Source organism: Podarcis bocagei, assembly GCF_964188305.1.
Source record: "Podarcis bocagei genome assembly, chromosome: 12".
NCBI classification, from domain to species: Eukaryota; Metazoa; Chordata; class Lepidosauria; order Squamata; family Lacertidae; genus Podarcis; species Podarcis bocagei.
The window spans coordinates 25,813,574-25,835,662 of record NC_138137.1 but is presented as its reverse complement, the minus strand read 5'-3'; the positions used below and the strand labels follow the sequence as shown (position 1 = coordinate 25,835,662).

The 22,089-nt window shown below is 40.7% G+C and overlaps 1 protein-coding gene and 1 long non-coding RNA gene across 14 annotated transcripts in view; one reads left to right on the top strand and one right to left on the bottom strand.

The window, feature by feature from the left end:
- Positions 1-853: 853 nt before the first annotated feature.
- Positions 854-3,664, bottom strand: LOC308569858. 2 transcript variants are annotated; one of them, XR_014000899.1, is made up of 2 exons: positions 3,459-3,664; positions 854-1,206 (listed from the first exon to the last, which is right to left on the bottom strand). It is a non-coding gene; the product is annotated as an uncharacterized lncRNA (long non-coding RNA). The 2 variants fall into 2 exon arrangements; XR_014000900.1 differs by lacking the exon at positions 3,459-3,664 and adding an exon at positions 2,653-2,775.
- A 289-nt stretch (positions 3,665-3,953) lies between these two features.
- The window catches only part of PALS2 (protein associated with LIN7 2, MAGUK p55 family member), a 36,182-nt gene continuing 18,046 nt past the window's right edge, over positions 3,954-22,089 (top strand). The window contains exons 1-3 of one of the 12 annotated variants that reach the window (XM_081164046.1): positions 3,976-4,135; positions 6,525-6,598; positions 20,980-21,080. In XM_081164046.1, coding sequence (XP_081020172.1) covers positions 20,982-21,080 — 99 coding nt within the window. In that variant the 5' untranslated portion in view covers positions 3,976-4,135; positions 6,525-6,598; positions 20,980-20,981. Of the gene's footprint in view, positions 4,136-4,273; positions 4,458-4,745; positions 4,871-6,524; positions 6,599-10,889; positions 10,909-20,976; positions 21,099-22,089 lie in introns of those variants that run through there. The other 11 variants (XM_081164048.1, XM_081164045.1, XM_081164044.1 and 8 more) reach the window with 11 other exon arrangements.

Sequence of the window (22,089 nt, the reverse complement as noted above, 5' to 3'; positions counted from 1 at the left end):
ATTTTTCCTTGTCTGCATCCCATGCTCCTCGTTTCCCTGATGTTCTGGGCTGGCAGAGCCTTCCAGTGGATTTGGTACAGTCACAATATCAGAGCACAGATCACGGAGCCACAGTTGCTACTGTAATTCAAGCAATTGCCACAGAGGCATCTAATATTTCAGTCCCTTGATACAGGCCTCACTCACGTGCAGCAAGGCTTTATTTTCCTGGTTTTCGAATCTACAAAAGGGTTGTTAAGGGTTGTTTGCCGTTTCAATTTCTTCTGGTAGGTCAAATGCAAATCTGTACCTTTTGAGACTCCAAGTATGTGAAATTCAGCTTGTTTGTTGTCAGGTGGAAAGGGCTACTGCTGCCTAGCAAATTAAAATCAATATGTAATAAATTTTGTTTGCAAGTGAACTTTAATCCCGAATGGCTGTGTTCCTGCACCTCATTATTCTCCCCCTGCCACACTTTCTGAGTTCCAGTCTGTCAATATGTATCATCCTCTTTGACTGCAATATGAAGGCTAAGTAAGAATGCATTCAAGTTCAGCTCATTTAACAGCACAATCCTCACCTCTTTGGCTCTGAAATAGGTCCTAAGGGGGCATACTTCCTGGTAAACAAGGTTAGGACTACAGCCATAGGCTCATAGATTTTGGTGGGAGAACATGCAGGTGTGTTTTTTATTAACTCAGCTATCAAAATTAATGAGAGTTGTTCAAACTGCTTACATTTGGGTGCATTTAGCCCCATATGTTCACTGTGATCTCGTTCTCTCAATAAAGTTCATTACCATGTCTATGTGCATTCCTAAATGCCATCACAAGAGCCAACAACAGTGGCGTTTTGGCATGGAAATAGAAACATGAAACAACATCTGATTTTATTTTTGCTCACTTGACAGTTTAGATTTTCTCTTGATGGATCAAACTCGTTCCCGAGCCATGAATGCTGCGCTGTGGCCATTTGTTTGGATGATTAGCTCCTTTCTTCTGCTTGGATACTTTCCTTGGTACCATTACTGTTGGTCACTGGCTCTGCCTTTTCTCTAGTACAGTGTGTTGATACTGCTGTTAGTGTCAGCATAAACGATGCGGTAGGGCACACACTTGCACTTGGTTATTCTCAAATGCCGCCAAATTTTGCAGAGAAATGCAAGAGAGTAAAAGGCAAATGAGTGCACTTGGCTGCAGTCCATAATCTAATTGTTGCAGAGTAGTCCTAGTAAGGCAAATATAATGAATACCACAATGAGTGCATAACAACAACAACAACAACAACAAAAGTCCTTGAGTCTCAGTTCTTTCTAAAAACTTCATCTATGCAATGGGCATTTTAGTATCTCAAAACATTTTGCTAAAATATTATATAATAGAAATGACTCTCAGTATGGCCATTCCCAAAGGCAAAAGTAGGGAAGATCGGTTTTGTTAATTTCAGCAAAGGTCAGTGTCATCCTAACTAACTTGTCTCATTGGGTAGGATTAAGACTCCAAATCTCTGTGTCAGGAAGGCACAGCACTAAACCAGGTAAAAAAAGGTAAAAGGTAAAGGACCCCTGGACAGTTGAGTCCAGTCAAAGGTGACTATGAGGTTGTGGTGCTCATCTCGCTTTCAGGCCGAGGGAGCTGGCATTTGTCCACAGACAGCTTTCTGGGTCATGTGGCCAGTATGACTAAACCACTTCTGGAGCAACGGGACACCTTGATGGAAACCAGAGCACACAGAAACACTGTTTACTTCCCCGCTGCAGCAGTACCTATTTATCTACTTATACTGTTGCTTGAGGTGTGGCTAGGCGGGTCTCACATTGTTACACCTTCTCTTCCAGCAAGACAACCATCTTGCACTTGCTACAAGTGTACTGTTGCTTGTTCTCTGACAGAATGGCAAACATGGCAACAGTGTTACAGGTCACTGCAGCAGCTCCCTTGCCCTCCATGTCTCTGGTCCTATGCACACCGAGAGACAGAGCTAATTGTTTTGGATAGTGTACAGCAGCCACCCTCTCATCTGCTTTAAATCTGGGTTGCAAACTGTATCTGTTACAAGGAACATTTTGTTTTTGTCTCTTATTGTTGTTTGGGAATTACCGTGTATTGTATTTTTAACATTGCCTTGCTCATAAGTTGCTATGGGGATATTTATTGATGAGATTGTTACATGCATTTTGTAAATAAATAAATTCTGTTTCTTGAATGAGCCTTATGCCATGCACACACTCAGGAGTGTATGCCTGCACACACTCATGAAAAAGCCACATTGAAATCAATTGTACTAGGCTGCCAAACCCTTTCTTCAGTACATAGAAATGCACAGAGGCTCACAGCACAAGAGCTTTTCATCAAATTTCCCTCTAAGCCCTTAACTTTGTTTCCCTCAAGATTTCTGTTGAGGTTATCAGGTTAAGATATGCACTAAAACACACATATTGGGCCCCCAGATCAATAACTAAGCACACCTGTCTGCCATTTTAGTAGAAGTGTCAATCTGAGATTGGCACACAGGCCTGGGGCGTGGACCTCACTGAACAAGAAAAAAGGGGGAGAACAATGTATTTGTGACTGTTCAGTCAGAAAACATGTTGAAGCCAGTCTGTGGTATACAATGATATAGGAACAGGAAGTATAGCTATACTGTACTAAAACAGAAAAAGTACTCTGCTACCTCATGGTTGTTTCCTGATTTTAAAAACGGCCTCTTTCCCTGCTTTTAATACCATTTCCATAGATTATGAAAATCCTTCTGGATCTTTAAACGTGGGAAACAAAGCCTCAGATTTGTTATTCATAATTCATGGTCATGTAGCCTAGGGTTTTCCATTTGGATTTTGTTTGTTATACAGTAACATTATAACACATTGTTATTATCATGGCTATTAATGCTAATATTGCTATTATTAATTATTATTATTATTATTAAACAAACAGTCTGTATTGCAAGATCATCCACACAAACTGAACAAGTGATAACCCATTTGAAGGTCAACTGTATGGAAATCAATAGAGCTTATTGTCAAGAGTATATGTTCGGTCTTGGGTGTAAAAAAAAGTACTGCATGAACAACAGGAGCACATTCTCACTTAGCTCAGACGAAAAGAAGAAACAATCATTTTAATTTTTCATATTATTATTAGTATTACACCATTTATATCCCAACAAGGGGTTCAAGGGGGTTCCCCACTCCTCCTTTTATTCTCACAGCAACTCTGTGAGGGAGGTTAAGCTGCCTATGCACCATGCATTTAAAGCACAGTCTCTCCCTTTAGAATCCTGGGAACTGTAGTTTAAAGGTGTTGGGAACTGTAGTTCTGTGAGGGGGGCACAAACTACGATCCCCAGCATTCCTTGGGAGAAGCCATGCGCTTTAAATGCACGGTGTGCCCGCAGCCTACATAAACCCGAGCTACCTTTCCCCCACATCGCGCCCTGCAGTGGGGGGGGGGGGAGCTCTGATAAGAAGGCATATTTACAGTGAAATTCTTGCGATGTTTACTTAGATATTAAAAGCTGCAGCGCTTTACTTCTTCAATCAGGCAACCCTTTGCTCCCAAGAGAAGCGAGGCTGGATCCAACCCAGACCAAGACGAGTTGTTAAAAATAAGTAAATAAATAAGGGGTTAAAAGGGGGGAGGAGCCTTAGAAGAAAAGGGGTGGGGTTTCCCCGTCCTTCCCGCGCGCTCGCTCGCTCCCAGCAAGATCAATTGGCCAGCCGAACGGGAGGGAAAACTTTCGCGCGCGCGCGTCTCCATCGGGGCGCGCGCGAGAGAGAGAGCGCGCGAGGGCTTCCCGCTTTCTCCTCTGTGCGTGTATTGTGGGAGTGCGCGCGCTCGCGCTCTCACAGAGCCCACACACGCGCGACAGATACGGTGCCTCTCTCAAGAGGCAGGGAGCGCTCTACGCGCGCGCGTGCGCCCTGCTGCTGCTGCTGCTGCTGCTGCCGGCGGTAGTGGCGGTGGCGGTTTCGCGGGCTCCTGGCTGGAGACTTCCAGAGCGTTAGATGGGGCTGAGGCAGAGCGGCGCCCACTGAGGAGGAGGAGGAGGCGGCGGCGGAGGGTGCGCGCGCGCGCGCGCGAGGGAGACGAGGCCGAGGCAGCCGACCGACCAACGTTCCAACCAACCAACCAACCAACCAACGGCCGCCTCGCCGGTAACTGCCGCCCAACAGCAGCAACTGCCTTCTCAACAGTCCCGGCGCGAGCTGGGCGGGCGGGCGCCTGCGCCTCTCCACGCGGAGGGGCGGTGCGGCCGGTCCTGTTGCTCCCCCCCCCCCGCCGGGTGTGGGTGGGTGTTTGCGTGTGTGTGGAGCCGGGAGTTTCTCTACTATTCGGGCTGAGGAAAGAGAGGCTCGTGTGGGACGAGGAGGAGGAGGAGGCGGCGGCAGCTGCCCCGTGACTCTCCTCTCAGCGCGAAGGGAGCCATGGGGCGGCCTCCTCGCCTCGCCAGCCTTGTGCTGAGAGGGGCTCCCTCAGGCAGAGAGACGACCCTTTCCTCCCCCTCCCCCCCGTTGTGCCATAGGGGCTCCTGGCGCCTCTCTTTTGCCCCCCCCCGCCCTTTTTGTCGGGCCTCGTATGGCCCCCTTCCTCTCCTAGCGCTCCCCTGGATTATCCCCGGTGGTGGAGCAGCAGGAGGAGGAGGAGAAAACACTTGCCGGGGGAGGGAGGGGAGATAATCTTTTCCCTCCCGCCCGGGATTATCTCCCCGCCCTCTGCGGGATTATCCTGTCCGCCCTCCCTCTCTCTCCCCCCCCTTCCCTCGCTCACCCCGCCTCCTCCAGCAAATCCTCGGGGCGGCGTGGGGACAAATCCCACCCACCCAAGAGTCGCTCCCGCGCGCTCTCCTTTCCCTTCCCCAAAAACCTTGGGCTTCTTCCACCAGGTGAAAGGCACGTATTTTGTTGGGCTGTTGGTTATTAATTTATTTTTTTGGGTTGGTGGTGGGGAAACCGGTGGCTGCGATCCGCATTGAAACTGAAGGTGGAAAGGGAGAGGAAAAAAGGGTGGTGGTGGGTGGGCTGCGATTGCCACGGCGGTGCTGTCACCTCGCTGGATTTGGAGCTCAGGAGGGCGGGAGGCAGGGCGAGCGCGTGGATTGGCCGCGGGGGAAGGGAGGCTGGAGGGGGGGGGAGAAGGTAGGTAAGTGTTGCAATCCGCCACAAATGCAGCGAGGTGCGGGGGTTGCGGGTGGCAACGTGCCGGCGCCCCCCCCCCCCCACGGTAGCAATTCTTGAGTGCCCAGGGTGTTGCTACACGGGGAGCGGAAGGGAGCCAGTCGGTTCTTTGGCTTGATCATGCTTTCTTGGTGTGATCGGCTTCGTCCTTACGAAACTGTAGAGCGAAGCTTTCTCCCACCCACTAACCCACCCCCGCCCCCCATTTTGGGGGGATTTTAACTCTTCGAAATGCCTTGGGTGCCTCTCACGCCACAGCAGTTGAAATAGTTTTACTTAAGGCACAAAATGTGAATGGGGGGGGGGGGGACCCTGCATGGATGTTGTAAGTTGGGCTGGGCTCTGAATGGAGTGGACTTGCTTCTGGCTTTCCGCCAATTGGTTGTGGCTATTGCTGACAGAAGGAAGGGCGGGCGTCATTTAAATTAATGCTCTGACGACACAGCAGTGTAAGATAATCACCAGTGGTGGTGATCTGGTTATGTGGTTCCTTTTCACCTGTTTGAGCTAGGTGCAGCGGTCTGGATGACTGGTGCTGCAGAGCTTCTTTCCAATTCTGCTGCACAGAGCTCAGGATTACATCCATCCATTAAACTTCATTTTATTGGCTTTGGGAAGAGGAGGGGCCTTTGGAAACTGAACAGAGGCAGGGTAACTATAAATAGACCTTTGGACTAGAGGAAGCTTTGAGCAAATTCTGGTATATTGTATTTGAACCACTAGTATCTGTTTATTGGATGACTGTCATAATGTTCTTATTATGGCTGATGGCTTCTATCATGTCAGTGAGGGGTTGTTTCTAAAAGGCTAGCTACTGTTCTCTGTCATTCTAATAATCTTGTACTTGATATATAAGCTGATAAAATGGTAGACGGTTCAACCATCTCCTTTTTGCTGTTTGTGGACTACTTGGAAATTATTAATTAGAGCTAGATGTTTATTGCAGCAGGGCATTGTGCCCTGAATGATAATGGAGTTTGTTTTTGGATATATAGGCCACTTAATTTTGTTAAATGTTCCTTTTAGTAACTGTCTTTTGTATATTAATATTACAGTGACATCTCAATATTTCACTGTATGTACACTGTCTCATCTGAGCCTTGATCATATCTAGAGTTTTACTCTTGGATCGTTATTCTGACCATATTTATGTTGTCAATAATTTAATATGGAGACTGACAGAACCCTGAAGAAGTGACTGTCTGCTGTACTGGGACAAATTTTGCAAGCCAAAAATCTTTATGAAAAGCCTGAATAGCTCTTGTAAAATTGGTACAATAGTGTTTCTTCTAAATGAAGCAGCTGTATTTACAAATGGCAATAAATTAGTATCATGTATTAATTAACTTCCTATTCCCTTTCATTAAAGGGAATGGCTGTGTGGAAGAAAAAATGATGTCTCACGTATTAGCCTAAAATCCTGATGAAGACGTGTCTAAGCAGGTGTGTTGCAAGCTTTATTAATGAATTGCAGTGTTAGATATGTATTCATATATAATTTTTTGATATTATTTAACAGCTCATTGAAAATAATTCCTTGTCAGAAAACATTGATAAGAGGAAGTCGTTTTATGCAAACTGCTTAGAGGGTTGAAAAAAAATTATACTTTATATAAATACTGTTGAAATAAATAAATGACATATGTGGAAAGCTGTGCATCTAGGGATGAATTTTATTTTCACAATGATTTCCAGGTTTCAGTGCATGCTCAGGTACATTTGGATAAGATTTAAATTATCAAAGCAACTTGTAGATCATAGCACATTATTAGTATGCAGCTGTTGATTGCTGCAAAAAGGACAAGTGAATATTATGTTTGGAGAGAAAGTATTTTCAGATAGCATGAATATGGAATTTGAAGTATCTAGGGGGCTGTTGGATAAGCCGATTTTAGACCTTAGACTTCTTCTTGTGTCTTGCTTGCTTTCTCAATCATTTTTAGCCTACTTGGGGAGGGTGCACTGTGTATGTACGATAAGTAAAAACATGTAAATATGGAATATGATATCCGTTCGGTGTCATAGTTTCGAGTTTTGAGAAAAAGGCATAGTGGGATCTAGTGGGGGGTCTCAAGGGTATGAACACTTTTAAATGTTGTAAACTGACAAATGATATATTGACTTGTGTGGTAATAGTGTGTTGGGGGGATTGAAATGCTACCAGAACATGTTGCAATCCCCAGAATCATTGCCTTATGATGGTGTTCCTTTCTTAAACTTGAAAGCTGGAGCCATAGTACAATATACTGCTTATGAAAGTGGATGTTAGTAAAGACTAGTAGTTCTGCAAATTGGCACTGCATTGATACAATGCCCTGTGGTGTGTTTGCCAATCGTATATCTTTGTCAAATGTGTGATGTGTTTGTCCGATTGTCTTTTGTCACACAAAATCCAATTGAATAAGTCATTCTCTTATGTCACTGGCCTGTGAGTTTTGTACACACATGGTAATACAATGGCCTGAATCTATACATAGTAGACAATCAATAGGGCTCTTGAAAAACATTTCATTGGAATGCTGATGTTAATAAATGAAATGGAATAGATGCAATAATAAAGTCACAAAATCTCATCAAATGTTTTGTATCAATTTTAAAAATATTAACTTTAAATAGTGTACTTGAAATAAGCGTGTTTCACAGGAACTTCTTATGTGTCCTTTGGTGCATATCCTGAAATTAAATCTTAAGTTGACATTCTCTCTGTGTTAATCATCAGTTTAAAGCAAGGATTGGGAACTGGGTGACTTCCAGGTGTTGCTGAACTATAACTCACATCATTTCCACCCAGCACCAGCAATGATGGGAGTTACAGTCCAACTATCTGGCAGTCACCACGGTCCCCTTCCCTTCTTTAAAGCAGTGAAATACTTTTGGAGGGTTAGAAAAGGCAGTTGTAACTTGACATTGCCCACCTGGATTGGGTTAGACCAGAAGTTGTTTTCATGGCCATGCTAAGTGACTATACATCTAAAGCAGGGTTTCCCAAATTTGGGCCTCCAGTTGTTGTTGGACTACAATTCCCATCAGCCCTAGCTAGCACGAACAGTGGTCAGGGATGATGGAAATTGTAGTCCAAAAGCAGCTGGAGATCCAAGTTTGGGAAGTCCTGATCTAAAGATATTCTGGATGGCAATAATTAGCTTGACAGCCTTTCCTATTACAGTAGCAAGTAGTGTAGCATTGAAGTAGTTTCAGCATTCCAAATAATAAAGGAAACTAAAAACTGACTTTAGCTAATTCAGTAGGACTCTTATAAACCCACCTTACTTGCCAGGCACTGTGAACCTGTGTTCCTCCAGATGTTGTTGGACTACAACTGGAGATCACCTGGAGAAGGCTGGGCTACATGTTACTCTGGGGTTATCCAAACACTAGTTACTGACAACCCTTACAAATGTTCAGTCAGCCAAGATTCTGCTAATTTAAGGCACTCCATACACCCAGTCAGTCCAAATGATGAAAGTAACAGCAGTTAACAAACCTACTTAGGACATGCCTTTAATTGTTAGACAGATCTTATATAGATATGGCTGACTCAAATAATCATTCATATATATATATCAGATGGCTGCTGGTTCTTTGGTGAGAGGCTTTTCATGAATGAATACATCAGATGATATCAAGGCGCAGTGTATATAAGAGAGCTTTTGATGTAAGAGCTGGCAATAAAGCTTGCATAGAATACCAACCTTATTCAGTGGTTCGTACCACAGATCAGTCTTGTAATGCAAAGGGAAGTTTGGTCAAAATGTATCTCAGAGAAACAAATGTACTGAGTTGTCTTACAGAAGATCTTGATTACTAGGAGCTGACTTATTGCCTAGCACAATGACCTAGAAACTACTATTAGAAGCAGGAGTGATGACCTTTGCTCTGCATTGTTTTGGTTGAGAGAACTTTATTACACTTGGCATGGGGGATATCAGTTTTTCCTATCATCATGTTAAATCTTGCTGTGGAGGATGCAAAACCTTCAGTAGCAGCTTTCAGGGGTGAACTATATGCCATTGGAAGATAAGGTGCTGGAAAACTACACCCATAAATGGTATTTGGCTCTTGGCCTCTGTTTTAGTTTTCTCTTCCTCTTAATTATTTTGCATACCAAGCAGAGTCAGCAGCATCTAATGGGGCTCACATATTCCCCAAATGCAAATAATAATTCAGTCAAACTTAGAGGAGTTATTCATGTATTGTGAACAAAGGAACTGTACAAAGCCTCCAAAACATGCAGAAAAAACAATGTTAGAGTAAAATGTTAAGGGTTGTGGATTAAAATGCTTTTGGCTACACCCAAACTGCACTGGAAATTGTTTGTTAGAAGGACTTTTCATAAAAAAATATTCTGAAAAACCCAGTATATGGAGTTCATTTTGCTGAAACCCTTGGAGAATTCAGATAGTTTGGTGGGGTGTTACTTACTTTGCTGAAGCTGTGCTGACACTTCTATGCATGGCATGTACATCTATTTTGAACAATTCTTGCCTTGGTGGTTTCCCCCATAATGCTTGTCAAATGTTTGGTTGATGTCCTGTGTACTGATAGCTCCCTGGGTTCTTTTTGAAAGTTTTGTGCTGGCTACCTTCTATTGTCTGATAGGGGCCAAGATTTTGTTAAAAGTTAAATTGCCTTGCCATTTCAGATTTAAAGTGACACCTGATTCTTATGCTTTCTTACAGTTTAATTGATTTCCCTTTCCCTTTATTCCCTCTACATGAATGTATGATTCTGTTGTATTGACAAAATTGTAGCTTAGGTGGTTATTTTTCTTCAGTAGTGTCTGTGATGAAGCAAATAGAATTTTTAAATTAAGGTTTTTCAGGGTTGCTTTTATGACCTTCATCTAATCCTTTCTGTGTCCTGAGTTAGTGCTGCTACTGAGTGTTCTTAAACAGACATCTTGGTGCCCTTTAAAATATAGTTACCTTGCTAGAGTTGTGTTCTTCCGTTTCATCAATTTGGAGAAGGTTTTTCCTTCTATAAAGTCTTCCTTTGCTTTGTAGCTCTTCCTTGGCTCTGTTTAATTACCGGTATATTGGTATTTTCTGGCATTTGTCCTTCGTCAACTGAGGTCTTGATTTTCCAGAATGCATGATATTTGCACCAGTGATACAGATGCAGCTTTGCCTGGGTTACCTGGTCTATCAAGTGAATATGGATCTTCATAATTTGATTGGATACGTGTGTTTCTTTTCCTTTGCATCAATCTTCAGTTTTATTATTTATTTATTAAATTTGTATACCACCCTTCATCTGTAGATCTCGAGGCGGTTCACAGCATAAAAATACAAGATAAAATATATAATGCATAATAACAAGCACAAAACAAACCAGTAACCCCCCTCCCACAAACACATTTAAAAGGGCATAAGATGTTAATCATCTTATGGTTGAAGAGCTATATAATGAAAGTGCCAGCTGAACCTCCCTGGGGAGAGCATTCCACAAATGGAAAGCCACTGCAGGAAAGGCCTTTTTTCACATTGCCACCTCCACACCTCTCATGGAGAAGACATATGAAGAAGGGCCTCCTATTTAATCCTTTAGTAATTCCCATGCTCTCTGCTGTAATCTGATTCTCAACTGTACGTACTTAGGTTGTTGTTTTTTAGCCAATTCTCTTTCTTTCTGGTGCTGTTCTCCTTGAAATTGAATGACTGATACCCTGCCCACATACATGTTGAACTAAATAGTATTATTGTTGTTGCTAGGAGACTTAAGCTGCAATCCTAAACTTACTTGCTTCTTTTGAAGTAAGTACCATTGAAATATTTCTGAGCAAACATGATTAGGATTGGACTGTTAGCAGATTCTCAGCACTATTTGAGTTATTTCTGGTTTGGTTGACTTTCTATTTGTGCCTATCATGAGTTGCCATATGAATGTGTTAAGCTACTCTCTTGTTTGTGTAGCATTTCTGATTTGTTCCATTTCAGTTCACTATAACCATATGACTGAATTGGTTACAAGATTGTAGCCAGATCTTTCTGTTTATGATACAAAATTGTCTCCTTCTCCCGTTCCAAATGACCCGGCCTCTGAAGTTCCCTTAACTTTCTTCTTCTACGCTAGCATACTTCCCTTTTAAAATATGACCAGAATATCATCTTCTCTGAACCCTTGGCAGGATCCCCTTAACCCCCTTTTCTCAGTTCATTCACATAATTTTCTTGGTTAATGGGGTCTGGGCAGCCATGTATTTTACTTCTGCCTGGTTCTGGAAATGAGAGCTCAAACCATTTGAAGGTACAATAAAGGTTTACATTTGTGTGGTGTGTGCTCCTTGTTCAGACCTCAACTACATCAGGTACTCTTGTCAAAAAATTGGTCTAGGTTACAAGCTGCCCCACAAGTATGAGTGAGCAAGACACCAGTTTCTAGAAGATGCTTGAAAAGCAAGTGATTTAAGCAAGCAGACTTAACTGCTAGAGTGAAGGCAGAAAGCCTGGAACAGAACTAGGGAGAATGCAGGAAATCAACCAAGTGCTCCTGCTTATTTAATGGCTTTGTACGAATGACATTGTTTACTCGGAAGTCCTATTGAGTTAATGAGGCTACCAGGTAATTGGGGTTAGGAATGCAGCTTTAGATTGTTTGGAATGTAATTAGACAAGAAATATGAAAATATTTAAGACTGAACTAACACAAAACAGGATGCTGCTAATCAGTCTTACATAGTAGCTCAGTCAACAGTTGCCACATGACACACTTTCATCAACCTGTGTAGGCAGGGTTTGGCAGAAAAGCCATCCTATGTTGGATGACACAAGCTTCAGCTATAGCTCTTGCTGGATTCTTTCCTCTGAGGAGCTTACGACAGTGTTTAAGCCAGACTTGTCCAGTGTATTAATTGAGCTTCTTAGCTGAACAGTGGTTCATTTTTGGGATTCCTACAGCTAAACTGATGACTATGCCAGGTATACAAGACTGGCTGTTTTCCACCACCTGAGAAATCTGAGTTTGATACAAATTAAATGTACAAATTGTCTGACACACTCTAATCTGCCTTTCAGATAATTGTTTTAACAAACTAAATGTGGATATCTGTTTTCCAGCACAGGGAAGCTTTACAGTGGATGCTCGGGTTGCGAACGTGATCCATGCGGGATGTAAGTTCGCAACCCACAGCGTTCGCAATCCACAGCAGCACGTCTGTGCACACACGGGTTGTGATTCGGCGCTTCTGTGCATGTGCAAAGTGTGATTTAGCGCTTCTGTGCATGCACAACTGCTGAAACCAGGAAGTAACCCATTCCGGTACTTCCAGATTTCGGCAATTCTGTAACCAGAAAAAATGCAACCTGAAGCCTCTGTAACCCGGGGTATGACTGTAATCACATTTTAATACTGAAAAAGCCCAAACAGTTTGATTTAAATAGTAAACTTTAGACCACTTCCCTCATCAGCAGTTTTTGACGATTGTAAGTTAATTGATGTGGCTAAATACAAGAAACAGCATGTTTTGTTTTGTTTTTAAAATACTCGTGTCTGATGTCCCATTATGTATCATACTGAGACAACAAAAGACATGAACCCCACTTCTTACAGTGGTAGATTGAGATGAGAAAATTAATTTTAAAGGAATGTGGATTCATTGAAAAATTGTCAAAATTTTTCCTTTTCAGAAGCACTTCAACTTTCTTTAGTATGTTCACTTCCTCAGTTGGCAGTCTCTTGGAAGCAAGCACTGCTATTGTTCTTTCCAATAAAATTTATTTAATAATCAAAATAGTACATGCATTTGCAGCTCTCAGTTTGAAATTTGGAAGGAAAAAAGTTTTCCCCCTGAAAAAGGATGGAGATAGCCAAGTTTTTAGACATCTAAATTTAGCCACTGATGATGACATACCACTTACATCTGTACAGATTGAAAATCTGTTGTTCTGCTCATCTGAAAGATTGTAGTCACATTTTTGGTTGGACCCATCTTTTCCTTCAGACATTAGCAGTTACTTAGTCACACACAACATAATCAGGAATATTGTTAAAGTTTTGGCTGTTAAATTAGAAAGTCTGGCCATTAATATATATTAATATATATATACACACACAGAATTGTTTCCTGCATAGGTACTTTTGTACCTAAGATTAGAATAAATTTGTCTTCTTGTACAGTCTTCTGACTATGCAACTATAATAAGTGTGGTTAGAAAGTATCAATTAAAAACAATACAGTGTTCAAAGGTTTTTTGGCAGTGTGCTGAAATTAGACTTGAATACATTGATGCAATCTTTTATATATCTTGATTTATTCTTGATGAGCTGCATAATTTTTGGCAAAAGATTCACTATCATTCCTAACAAAGGGTTTACAGTCTTCTGGATAATGTTCAAATGGATTTTAGAACATTATTGGTGTTTTCAGCAAGAACCAATTTGGCATGTGGGTCTTGGAAGTGGCATACAATTCACTAGTAAAGCAATTAGCATGATAAGTAACTGAATGTTAATACAGGATCAGGTGAATTGAACAAGGGTGATTCTTAGCATTAGATGACGCATTTCCTCTGCCCTAATAGGAAGCTTTGTTGTTCAGTGTTTTAGATTTAGCATTGGAAGAGTGTATTTTAAGTGGTGAAAACCCCGCTCCAGGTTTTGTGAGGAAACTCATTTAGATCTTGAAATCTGTTTTTTGCACTTACTTTGAAACTGAAATTGCCTTAGTTGCCCTTGCAGATTATCAGTGCTAGGAGATGAGCAGGAGGAACATGACCCTATTATCTTTTTTCTTTTTAAACCTATCAGTATCTTATCTTTCTGGACTGCCTAACTGGGATATTAGTGGCACAGGTCACAATGTCCCTGCATCTTGGCTACCACTGAGTCTTATGTTTGCTTTAGGGAGGAGAGACTTCTGTGTGAACTGCATCATGGTTTGTAAAGCTTTTGGGAGGAATCAGTCAAGTGTCAATCTGTCAGTGCTCTTATTACTAGAATTGAAACTCTTGACGCTGATGCTCCTTTTCAGGCATTGTAATATTTCATTTCCTTTCTTTTCCGCTGTAACTATAGGCTTTTTGCAGCTCAGATCTTCTCTCTGTTTATCAGCATGGATTTTCAATAGGTCTGAATCTTACTGCATAATCAGTGACTCCACCAACCCAACCAGCATAATTAAAGTCAGAAACAGGACATGGCTTCCATTGTCATTGTGTGTTCTCTTCCTTCTCCTTGTTTTCCATCCATAATAAGCTTCTTTATATGATGTAGCCTTGGGATTCTCAATCTTTGTTATTTAGGCTCTTTATCATGAGAGTAAAATCACCCAAGAAGCCCAGATGCAGCTTTATTTCCTCTCCTGTCACTGTAATTGTGCGCTCCATATCAGTTGCTAATAAGGCACATGTGCAACCAGAGTGCAAACTAATATTTTTCTAGTTATGTTTATTGAATTATTTAGAACTTACTGAACTTGCTGCCCTGTTAGATTTCTTTTGGGATAGTGGTACAGCTTTGATATCTTTTTAGCAACTTTCAGTAGATTTGGCTTCAAATGACTAAAGGTAGAGTTCTAGTAGCAGTGCAGCCTACTTCTGCGGTCATTTCATCTTATACATGCAGCTATGTAGCGATAGAAATCGCCTATGGCCCTTTGATTACTCCTATTGCTGTGATCATGCCCCTTCCATTTCATAAGCCATAGAAAAACTTTTACAGCTTCAGGCAGTTTTTAACACTTTAATGTATTATTGGAGCATGCATTAAATCAATAGTCTTAGAAGCAGGAGGAAAGAAAAACTACGGCAGTAGGTGATGGCAAAAGCAGATGCTGAAAGTTAAATTGTAAAAACGGCCATTTAAACACTGAAAGCAAGGCTTAAATTTTTCCTCAGAGGACAATTCAGAAAACTTTAAAATGTCATGGATTTTTAGCAATTGCTCAGCTTGTGAATGTGTCAAATAAGGAATACACACACTTAATAAGGAACACACACACTAAGTTGGACATACACACTTCATTCCAGAGCCTTTCATAATGATAGCATGGATAAGGGGTTCCCTAGACAATAAGCAGTTTGCTCGGGGAGGGCCCCAGTTTGCATTCTGTATAAGCTGATCATTTCTGTCTCCGACAATGATTTTTCTTGCATGACAGGTCCTTTTGGCTCTACTCTTTACACACACACCCCTTTGTACCCATGTGTGCACATACATCTGCGTCCTGAGAACACTTCATAGCATGCATCTGACAGAGTCGGCTCTAATCCATGAAACCTTATGCTACCACAAATCTGTTGCTCTTGAAGGTGCCAGAAGACTCATTAAATGTTCACAGGAGTCATCTAAAACACTTGAGGCAATCACTTAACATTTTTGTAACCCCCAAAAGGCATCAGCTAGTATCAGCTTTGCATCTTTCATGGAAAAAAGACCCCTATGGTGGTTGTTTGTATCCATATAGTCATCCCTAGGATCTCCACATAGCTGCTATATATTCCTCAAAATTACTAGAGGCTCTAACCACGATGTAACATTATCTGAAATATAGGGAACTAAACCTTAACTCACCCAGTCCTCTTGGGTACAATTGCAAAATAGAGAAATAGTTGTGGGTAACAATAGGATGCTGCTTTCAAGCTTATAATGTGGGGAGAGGACCCTGCAGGCACTATGTTGGTAATCCCTGCCTTAGGAGAATCAATATAGCTGAGTCGTAGAACACATTCTTGGCATGAAAAGGTCCTAGGTGCAACCTGGCATCTCAAGGCTAAGAACATAAAGAGACTTGCTGGGTCAGACCAAAGGTCCAGTATGCTGTTCCCACAGTGGCCAACCAAATGCCTATGGGAAGCCCACAAACAGAAAATGAATGCAATAGCACTCATGTACTATAGAGAGGGCTGGAAAAGGCTGACCTATAGGAAAGCAAAGTCTGAAACCCTGGAGAGCTGATGCCAGTCAGTGCAAACACTGAAATAGATTGGCCTGTGGCAACTTGGTATAAGGCAACTTCCTGTGTTCTTCCTTGACTGAATCAAACTATAATACTTGAGTTGATTCCACTTAGACCGAAGCCCTGGTTTTGAATGATCAATAAACTGTGACTCTTGCATGCAGATCAAGGGTCAGCTTGCACTCTGGCGCAGCATGTGCTCTATGTTCATGGTAGGGTGTCAGGAACAAGTCAGATGTGCCCTACTCTCCAAGTTTGGATGTGGATTTATTCTGTGTATACATATGCTCAGTCAACTTATTTGCCCACTTTTCTGCCTGTCAAACCTGATGTGGCACATTAACATGTTTGCATGCCACACTAATGTGTGAACTGCTGTGAAACAGCGTGGTGGGTGGGAACAAGCCTGGAAGACCATTCTAACATTTGTGACATTTTCAAACTGAAGGCTTGTATTTGTATGATAGGAGCTGTTGTAACCCAGTTAGGGACCCAATTGGAAATCTAGCAGATAACAAACAATGTTACCGCATCTGTGTCGCTTTCTGATGGGAGTCACTGCTTGTATTGAATTATAAGATTGTTTTCTGTCCTTCAGATGTTCAGTTTTCTCCAGTAGCCTACAAAAGCCATAAATGTCACAGTTGATGTAGAATTGTGGCTGTGATAACAACTGTTGGGAGAACTACATACATGATAAATAGTACGGGCAGATTACTAATGGCAAGCATATTCTAAATATCATGGAGTCCTAATCTATATAGAACATAGTTTTGTAGCTAGGGTGGGAAAATAGAAAGATGTAATCTGTTTAAAGCTTCATTCCTAAGTGCACTTACTTAGAAGCAAGTCTCATTATACTCAGCGGGATTTTGGAGTAAGCATGCCTGGAATTGCACTGGGAATTTTGACACTCCATAGCTGCTGTGGATTATGAATAGGTAACTATGCGAGCTTGGAATAAGCAAAGGAGTGGCCTAATTTTGGAAAGCATATTTTAAAAGAATGGCATTGGCCATACTTGTATTAATGCGTAAGAAACAATATTTAAGACTTTAATATATCCACCGTTCTTTACACGGCTTCTGCTGGAAGCATTGCATTGAAGCTACTCTTGATGGAAAAAATGTATCATTTCCTTCAAAATAGTAGAGTAATAGAATGTGTGTGTGTGTGTGTGTGTGTGTGAGAGAGAGAGAGAGAGAGAGAGAGAGAGAGAGAGAGAGAGAGAGACCCTGAAATGAGAAACAGTTGCCTTCAACCTTTTACATTGTACCTTAAGATGAAGAATGTTTGAAATATCCTATGTTTTGCTGTGCCTCTAAAATATGTGGGGAAGGGCCATACCTCAGTGGTACCACGTCTGCTTTGAATGCTGTAAGTTCCAGGTTCAATTCCTGGCATATCCAGGTAGGAATGGGAAAGACTCCTCTCTGAAATCCTGGCGAGCTGCTGCCAGTCAGTATTGAGATAGATAGACCAGGGCCGTTTTCCTAAGACGTGTGTAGCTTTCAGATTAGACGTTATAGTATCACATGCAATCACAAGTAAAGGCTTAGGGTTTATAACCTTGATAAATGTGAATTGGTGTTCATGTGGAATATGATGGGCATAATTCATGATGATAAGTAATTGGTTTCTTTAAAGATAACTTGTTTCAAGAGAATTGTATAATTTGTATGTTTACTTTAAAGAAAAGGCCTTCATGCATGGTAGTAAGGAGCTATTGATTAATTGCTGAAGGATATTATCATGGCCAATAGCACGACTGGGTTCAGAAAAAGATTAGACATATCTAAACTGGTAGTCCTGACTTATAGCTATTAACCAGTATGATGAAGCTCATTTGTATGATTCCATTAAAACATTGTCTTCCTTAAGCTTAGAGGGAATTACAGTTCCATATAACTTTTCTTGTAATACATGCCCTTAGAAAGAAATTAGTATACTGGCCACCACAGTTGAATATTACATTCTGGGCTGGACGGACATTAACCTAACCTGTTAGGATCATTTATATCCTGCTGAGGAAGTCTGTGCTTCCTCGCAAAGATAAATGTCAGCCACTGCATTTTAATAGTATAGAGTAATATAATTTATACAAGACTGATAGTATTGTTGGATACACAGCCACTGCTTGAAAATGGTTGAGATAGTCTTAATTGCCTGTATGTGGAGCTTTATATGAACAACTGTTGATAGAAGTCTAATATGAAGTTGTTTTTTAGAATGGTGGACATGAACATAATGGATTGGGCTGGTTGCCATCTATCTCTGGATTTTGAATAAAAGTAATCAACATTCATTAAAATTGCAGACCTATCCACACACTAAATTATTCTTTTATATAATCCAAATGACAGTGTGTTAAAATAAAGGACAAATGTCTGTTGAGCAAATGAGTTTTGAAGAGCCAGCCAATCTGCACACAGCAGAGAAAGTCAAAATAACTCTAGAGATACCATGGTGTCTTTCCTTGTTCCAGCTATAGCAACTGGACAGAGCTGAAATGAGAAGCTGTTGCTCCTCAGACTTCCATTGGAGTGGCGAGGATATGAGGCAAGATATGAGCAAGCCTGGTGGTAGTGGTATGAATGTGCAGAATTTGTGGATCTGTCCCTGAGATGGGATGGGATGGGATGTTGGGAAAAGAAGCCGTGGTGATTCACTGCCAGTCACACTGTAATAGGTTATGTTCTAGCCATGGAATTAATTGGGTCATCTTGGGCCAGTCTCATTTCTCAGAATATCTTCTACCTTACAGGGTTGTTTGGATTAAATAATTGGAATAGAGAGGCGGTGTCATGCACATGCTTCCAAATTTATTAGAAGGAAGTTGTCCCAGCCCACTTTGAGACATCTTCTGAAAACCGAACTGTTTAGATAGGCTTTCACAATATGAGTTTTTCTTTAAACCAACCAGTATCTACTGATGCTTTATTCAGTCTATAGGTATCTATTAAACATAATTAAAGACTGATTTTATTGCTACTATTATGTTGTAAGCAGCCTTGTTACATTTTATGAAAGAGCATATTATTCATTTTCTAATAATAATTCATTTGCTTTTATAACAATTAACAGTTATAATGTGGGCTCATGTTGCAAGATGTGTGCCTGAAATGGGCCATATCAAATAAATTACAACAGCAAGACTGATTGTGTTTTGTACAATTGGCACAATATAAATTTTCAAGAGCTACTATATATATTGATTAGGATGTGAGCCTTGGGTTTAGTGAAGTAGAATTTTTTACCACCCCCCCCCCCGGTATATTCTCAATTATTATACAAATTGGTTCCAGTAATAGGTATTATACAAACATCATTTGTCCCTACCACATCACTCCCTAAGACAATGGCAACTTCAGGTACTTGGTGAAATATAGCCATTAAGAGACATTTTAGCTGTGTGCCCAGTGAAGAAGTACTTTCTTTTTTCTGTCCTGAACTGTCCTTGCAATATTCAGCTTCACTGGATGGCCCCTGTTCTAGTATGTCTGTTTTTGTTCACACCATGCATAATTTTACACATGTCTGTCACGTCCTTCCCCCTTCCTTTTTCTTGTTTTCTAAACTAAAAAGCTCCCGATAGTGTAACCTTTCATCATAGGGGAGTGGATCATTTGGTTGTCCTTTTCCAGATGTATAATACCTTTTTCTGAGGTGTAGAGACTGAAACTGAACACTATGTAGCTTATACATTTGTCTCAAGCATGTAGAAAACCTGTGGGTGTACACAGACATATTAGATGTGAGAAAAATTTCTGTGCATCTTTCAAGATATTTGAGTTTAAACAAGGTGGCAGCTTACACTGGTTGTCTTGGTTTCTTTAGGCAGAACTGGAAAAATATTTTAGATGGCTAGGTGTTAGTATCTGTTTCTTCAAGTTCCAGAACAGCCTGGATTATTAACTTGAATTTTCTGCTATGCCTTTGTTGCTCCCCCTAATCTTTATGTTAACTAGCACAACTGCATTATGTTTCAGAAATCTTAAGAGTGATTGGCAACAACCTTGGTTTATCCACTAAAGAAAAAAATCCCCGTTGCTGTCAGAATTTCTGAAAGCATAATGTGACTGTCATTAGCCTCCTACACATGCTTTCAGTGAGAACTTGTTTGCTAGGAAGAAATGGGATGCATTTATTAGAAAGTGTGGGTATAGCAGCTATTCCTTAAAACCCAACTCCATTTCACTTTGAGAATGGTACTATATGGCTGAAAAATTGTACTTAGTACAACTGGCTAGAAAAATAAATAGTTTTTTGAAGAAGGGGCTATTAAGAGTGTCTTCTGTTCATCTTATACAATAAAGGCAACTGGATTACAACAGTGCAGAATCTATTGGAATTTTCTCAAATGAGATTTGTGTTCTTAACAGACTTGTTGCTTGTGTTTTTGTGGTTTTGAAAGGGGTAGCTGCTTTTTCTTCTCAGTTTATTTCTGAATACCGCCATACCCCCTTTTCTCAATATTATGCACTTAAGATGTTTTGTTTAACATGTTTTGGTGGTGGGATTTTGATCAGCTAAAATTTAATGCAACTGTGAGTGTATACTTGTGCCTTCAAATACAATTGTGGGCCAGTAATTACATCCATTTAGGTTCAGCACTACTGACCATGTCTTTTATATCTCTGTTCTAAGCATACAGATCCGTCCACTTACAACAACATACACAGTAACTGGGTTTGAACTGTGCCATAAGCACTAATGATGACTTAGTTTTTTACACACTTATATGTAAACTGTTGAAATGCTTCTTTAAAAAATAATCAGATGACGTGAAAACAGTGTGCTTGGGCACACTGAATAGTTTAATGACAGTTTAAAAGGAAAAATCGGCATGCTAAATTTATTTGATTAAGCCTAACTTTTTAAAAAATGATCTCTTGCTCAACTTCTCCCTTTTCATCTTTGTTTTCAGCAGCAATGCAGCAAGTTTTGGACAACCTTACGGACTTGCCTCCATCAGCAGGAGCTGAAGAAATAGACCTTATTTTCTTGAAAGGAATTATGGAGAATCCTATTGTAAGATCGCTTGCTAAGGTGACAGTGTTGTATAAATATATATATATATATATAAATATATATTTAATATATATATTAATATTAACTTCAGAATTTAGCATGAAGGTGGGGCTGGAAAGAGCTCAGTATATGGAGAGTTGCTGGACTTTATCATGTGTGCAGTGGGGTCTAGATTTCTGTGTCTATAACCCTCTTGGTATGGACTAGCAAGATTCTGCAGGGCAATGAGTGTGAATGAGTGTGAAGAACTTGCCTCACACTCACAGCTGAATATGCTTCAAGTCCCTGTGTACAAAGTGATGTCATCCAGCATAGAAAGGGGATTGTAATGTTTTAGTACTGGATTGTAGTATTTAATGTTTTAATGTGTTGAAAACCGATTTCAGATTATTTTTCCTTAATAATACAAAGTGATATAGAAACGAAATGAACTATAATTATAAGCCTTTTGAAAGGCCTGAGCATTTCGGGAGGATTTTGTCTGCTCCTTTCAACCCGGTGTTCTACTCTTCCCACAGACACTCTAGATATGTTTTTGGTGACTGAGTTCACTGGCAACTATTACTTAAGGCAGTTTCCCATATTATAAACAGTTAGGATCACAAAATTGTATACATAATTTCAGTAAAGGAACGCTGATCTGTTTTTCTAAAACTTACAATGGTTGAGGATACATCTATACTTGTGCCAAAAAAAATAAAAATGAATCGAGTAGAGAATCTGATGGCTGTTTAAAGAGAGAAACTAAATATATGAGTTTAAAGTTTCCATATCAGAATTCTTCAATGCACCGTTAACAGACTTTTAAAGATAAAATATGTATATGCTGGAAATCTGGATATCCAGATTACACTTTGCTAGCAACACTTTCCTCCAATCAAGATCTCAAGGATTGTGATTACAATTTATTTGTATGCTGGTTTTTTAGCTCAAAGGCACTCATAGCAATGAAGAGCAGACTAAAGTAATAAAGTGCCATAAATAGATCAGTGAGCAAAACAGTATACAA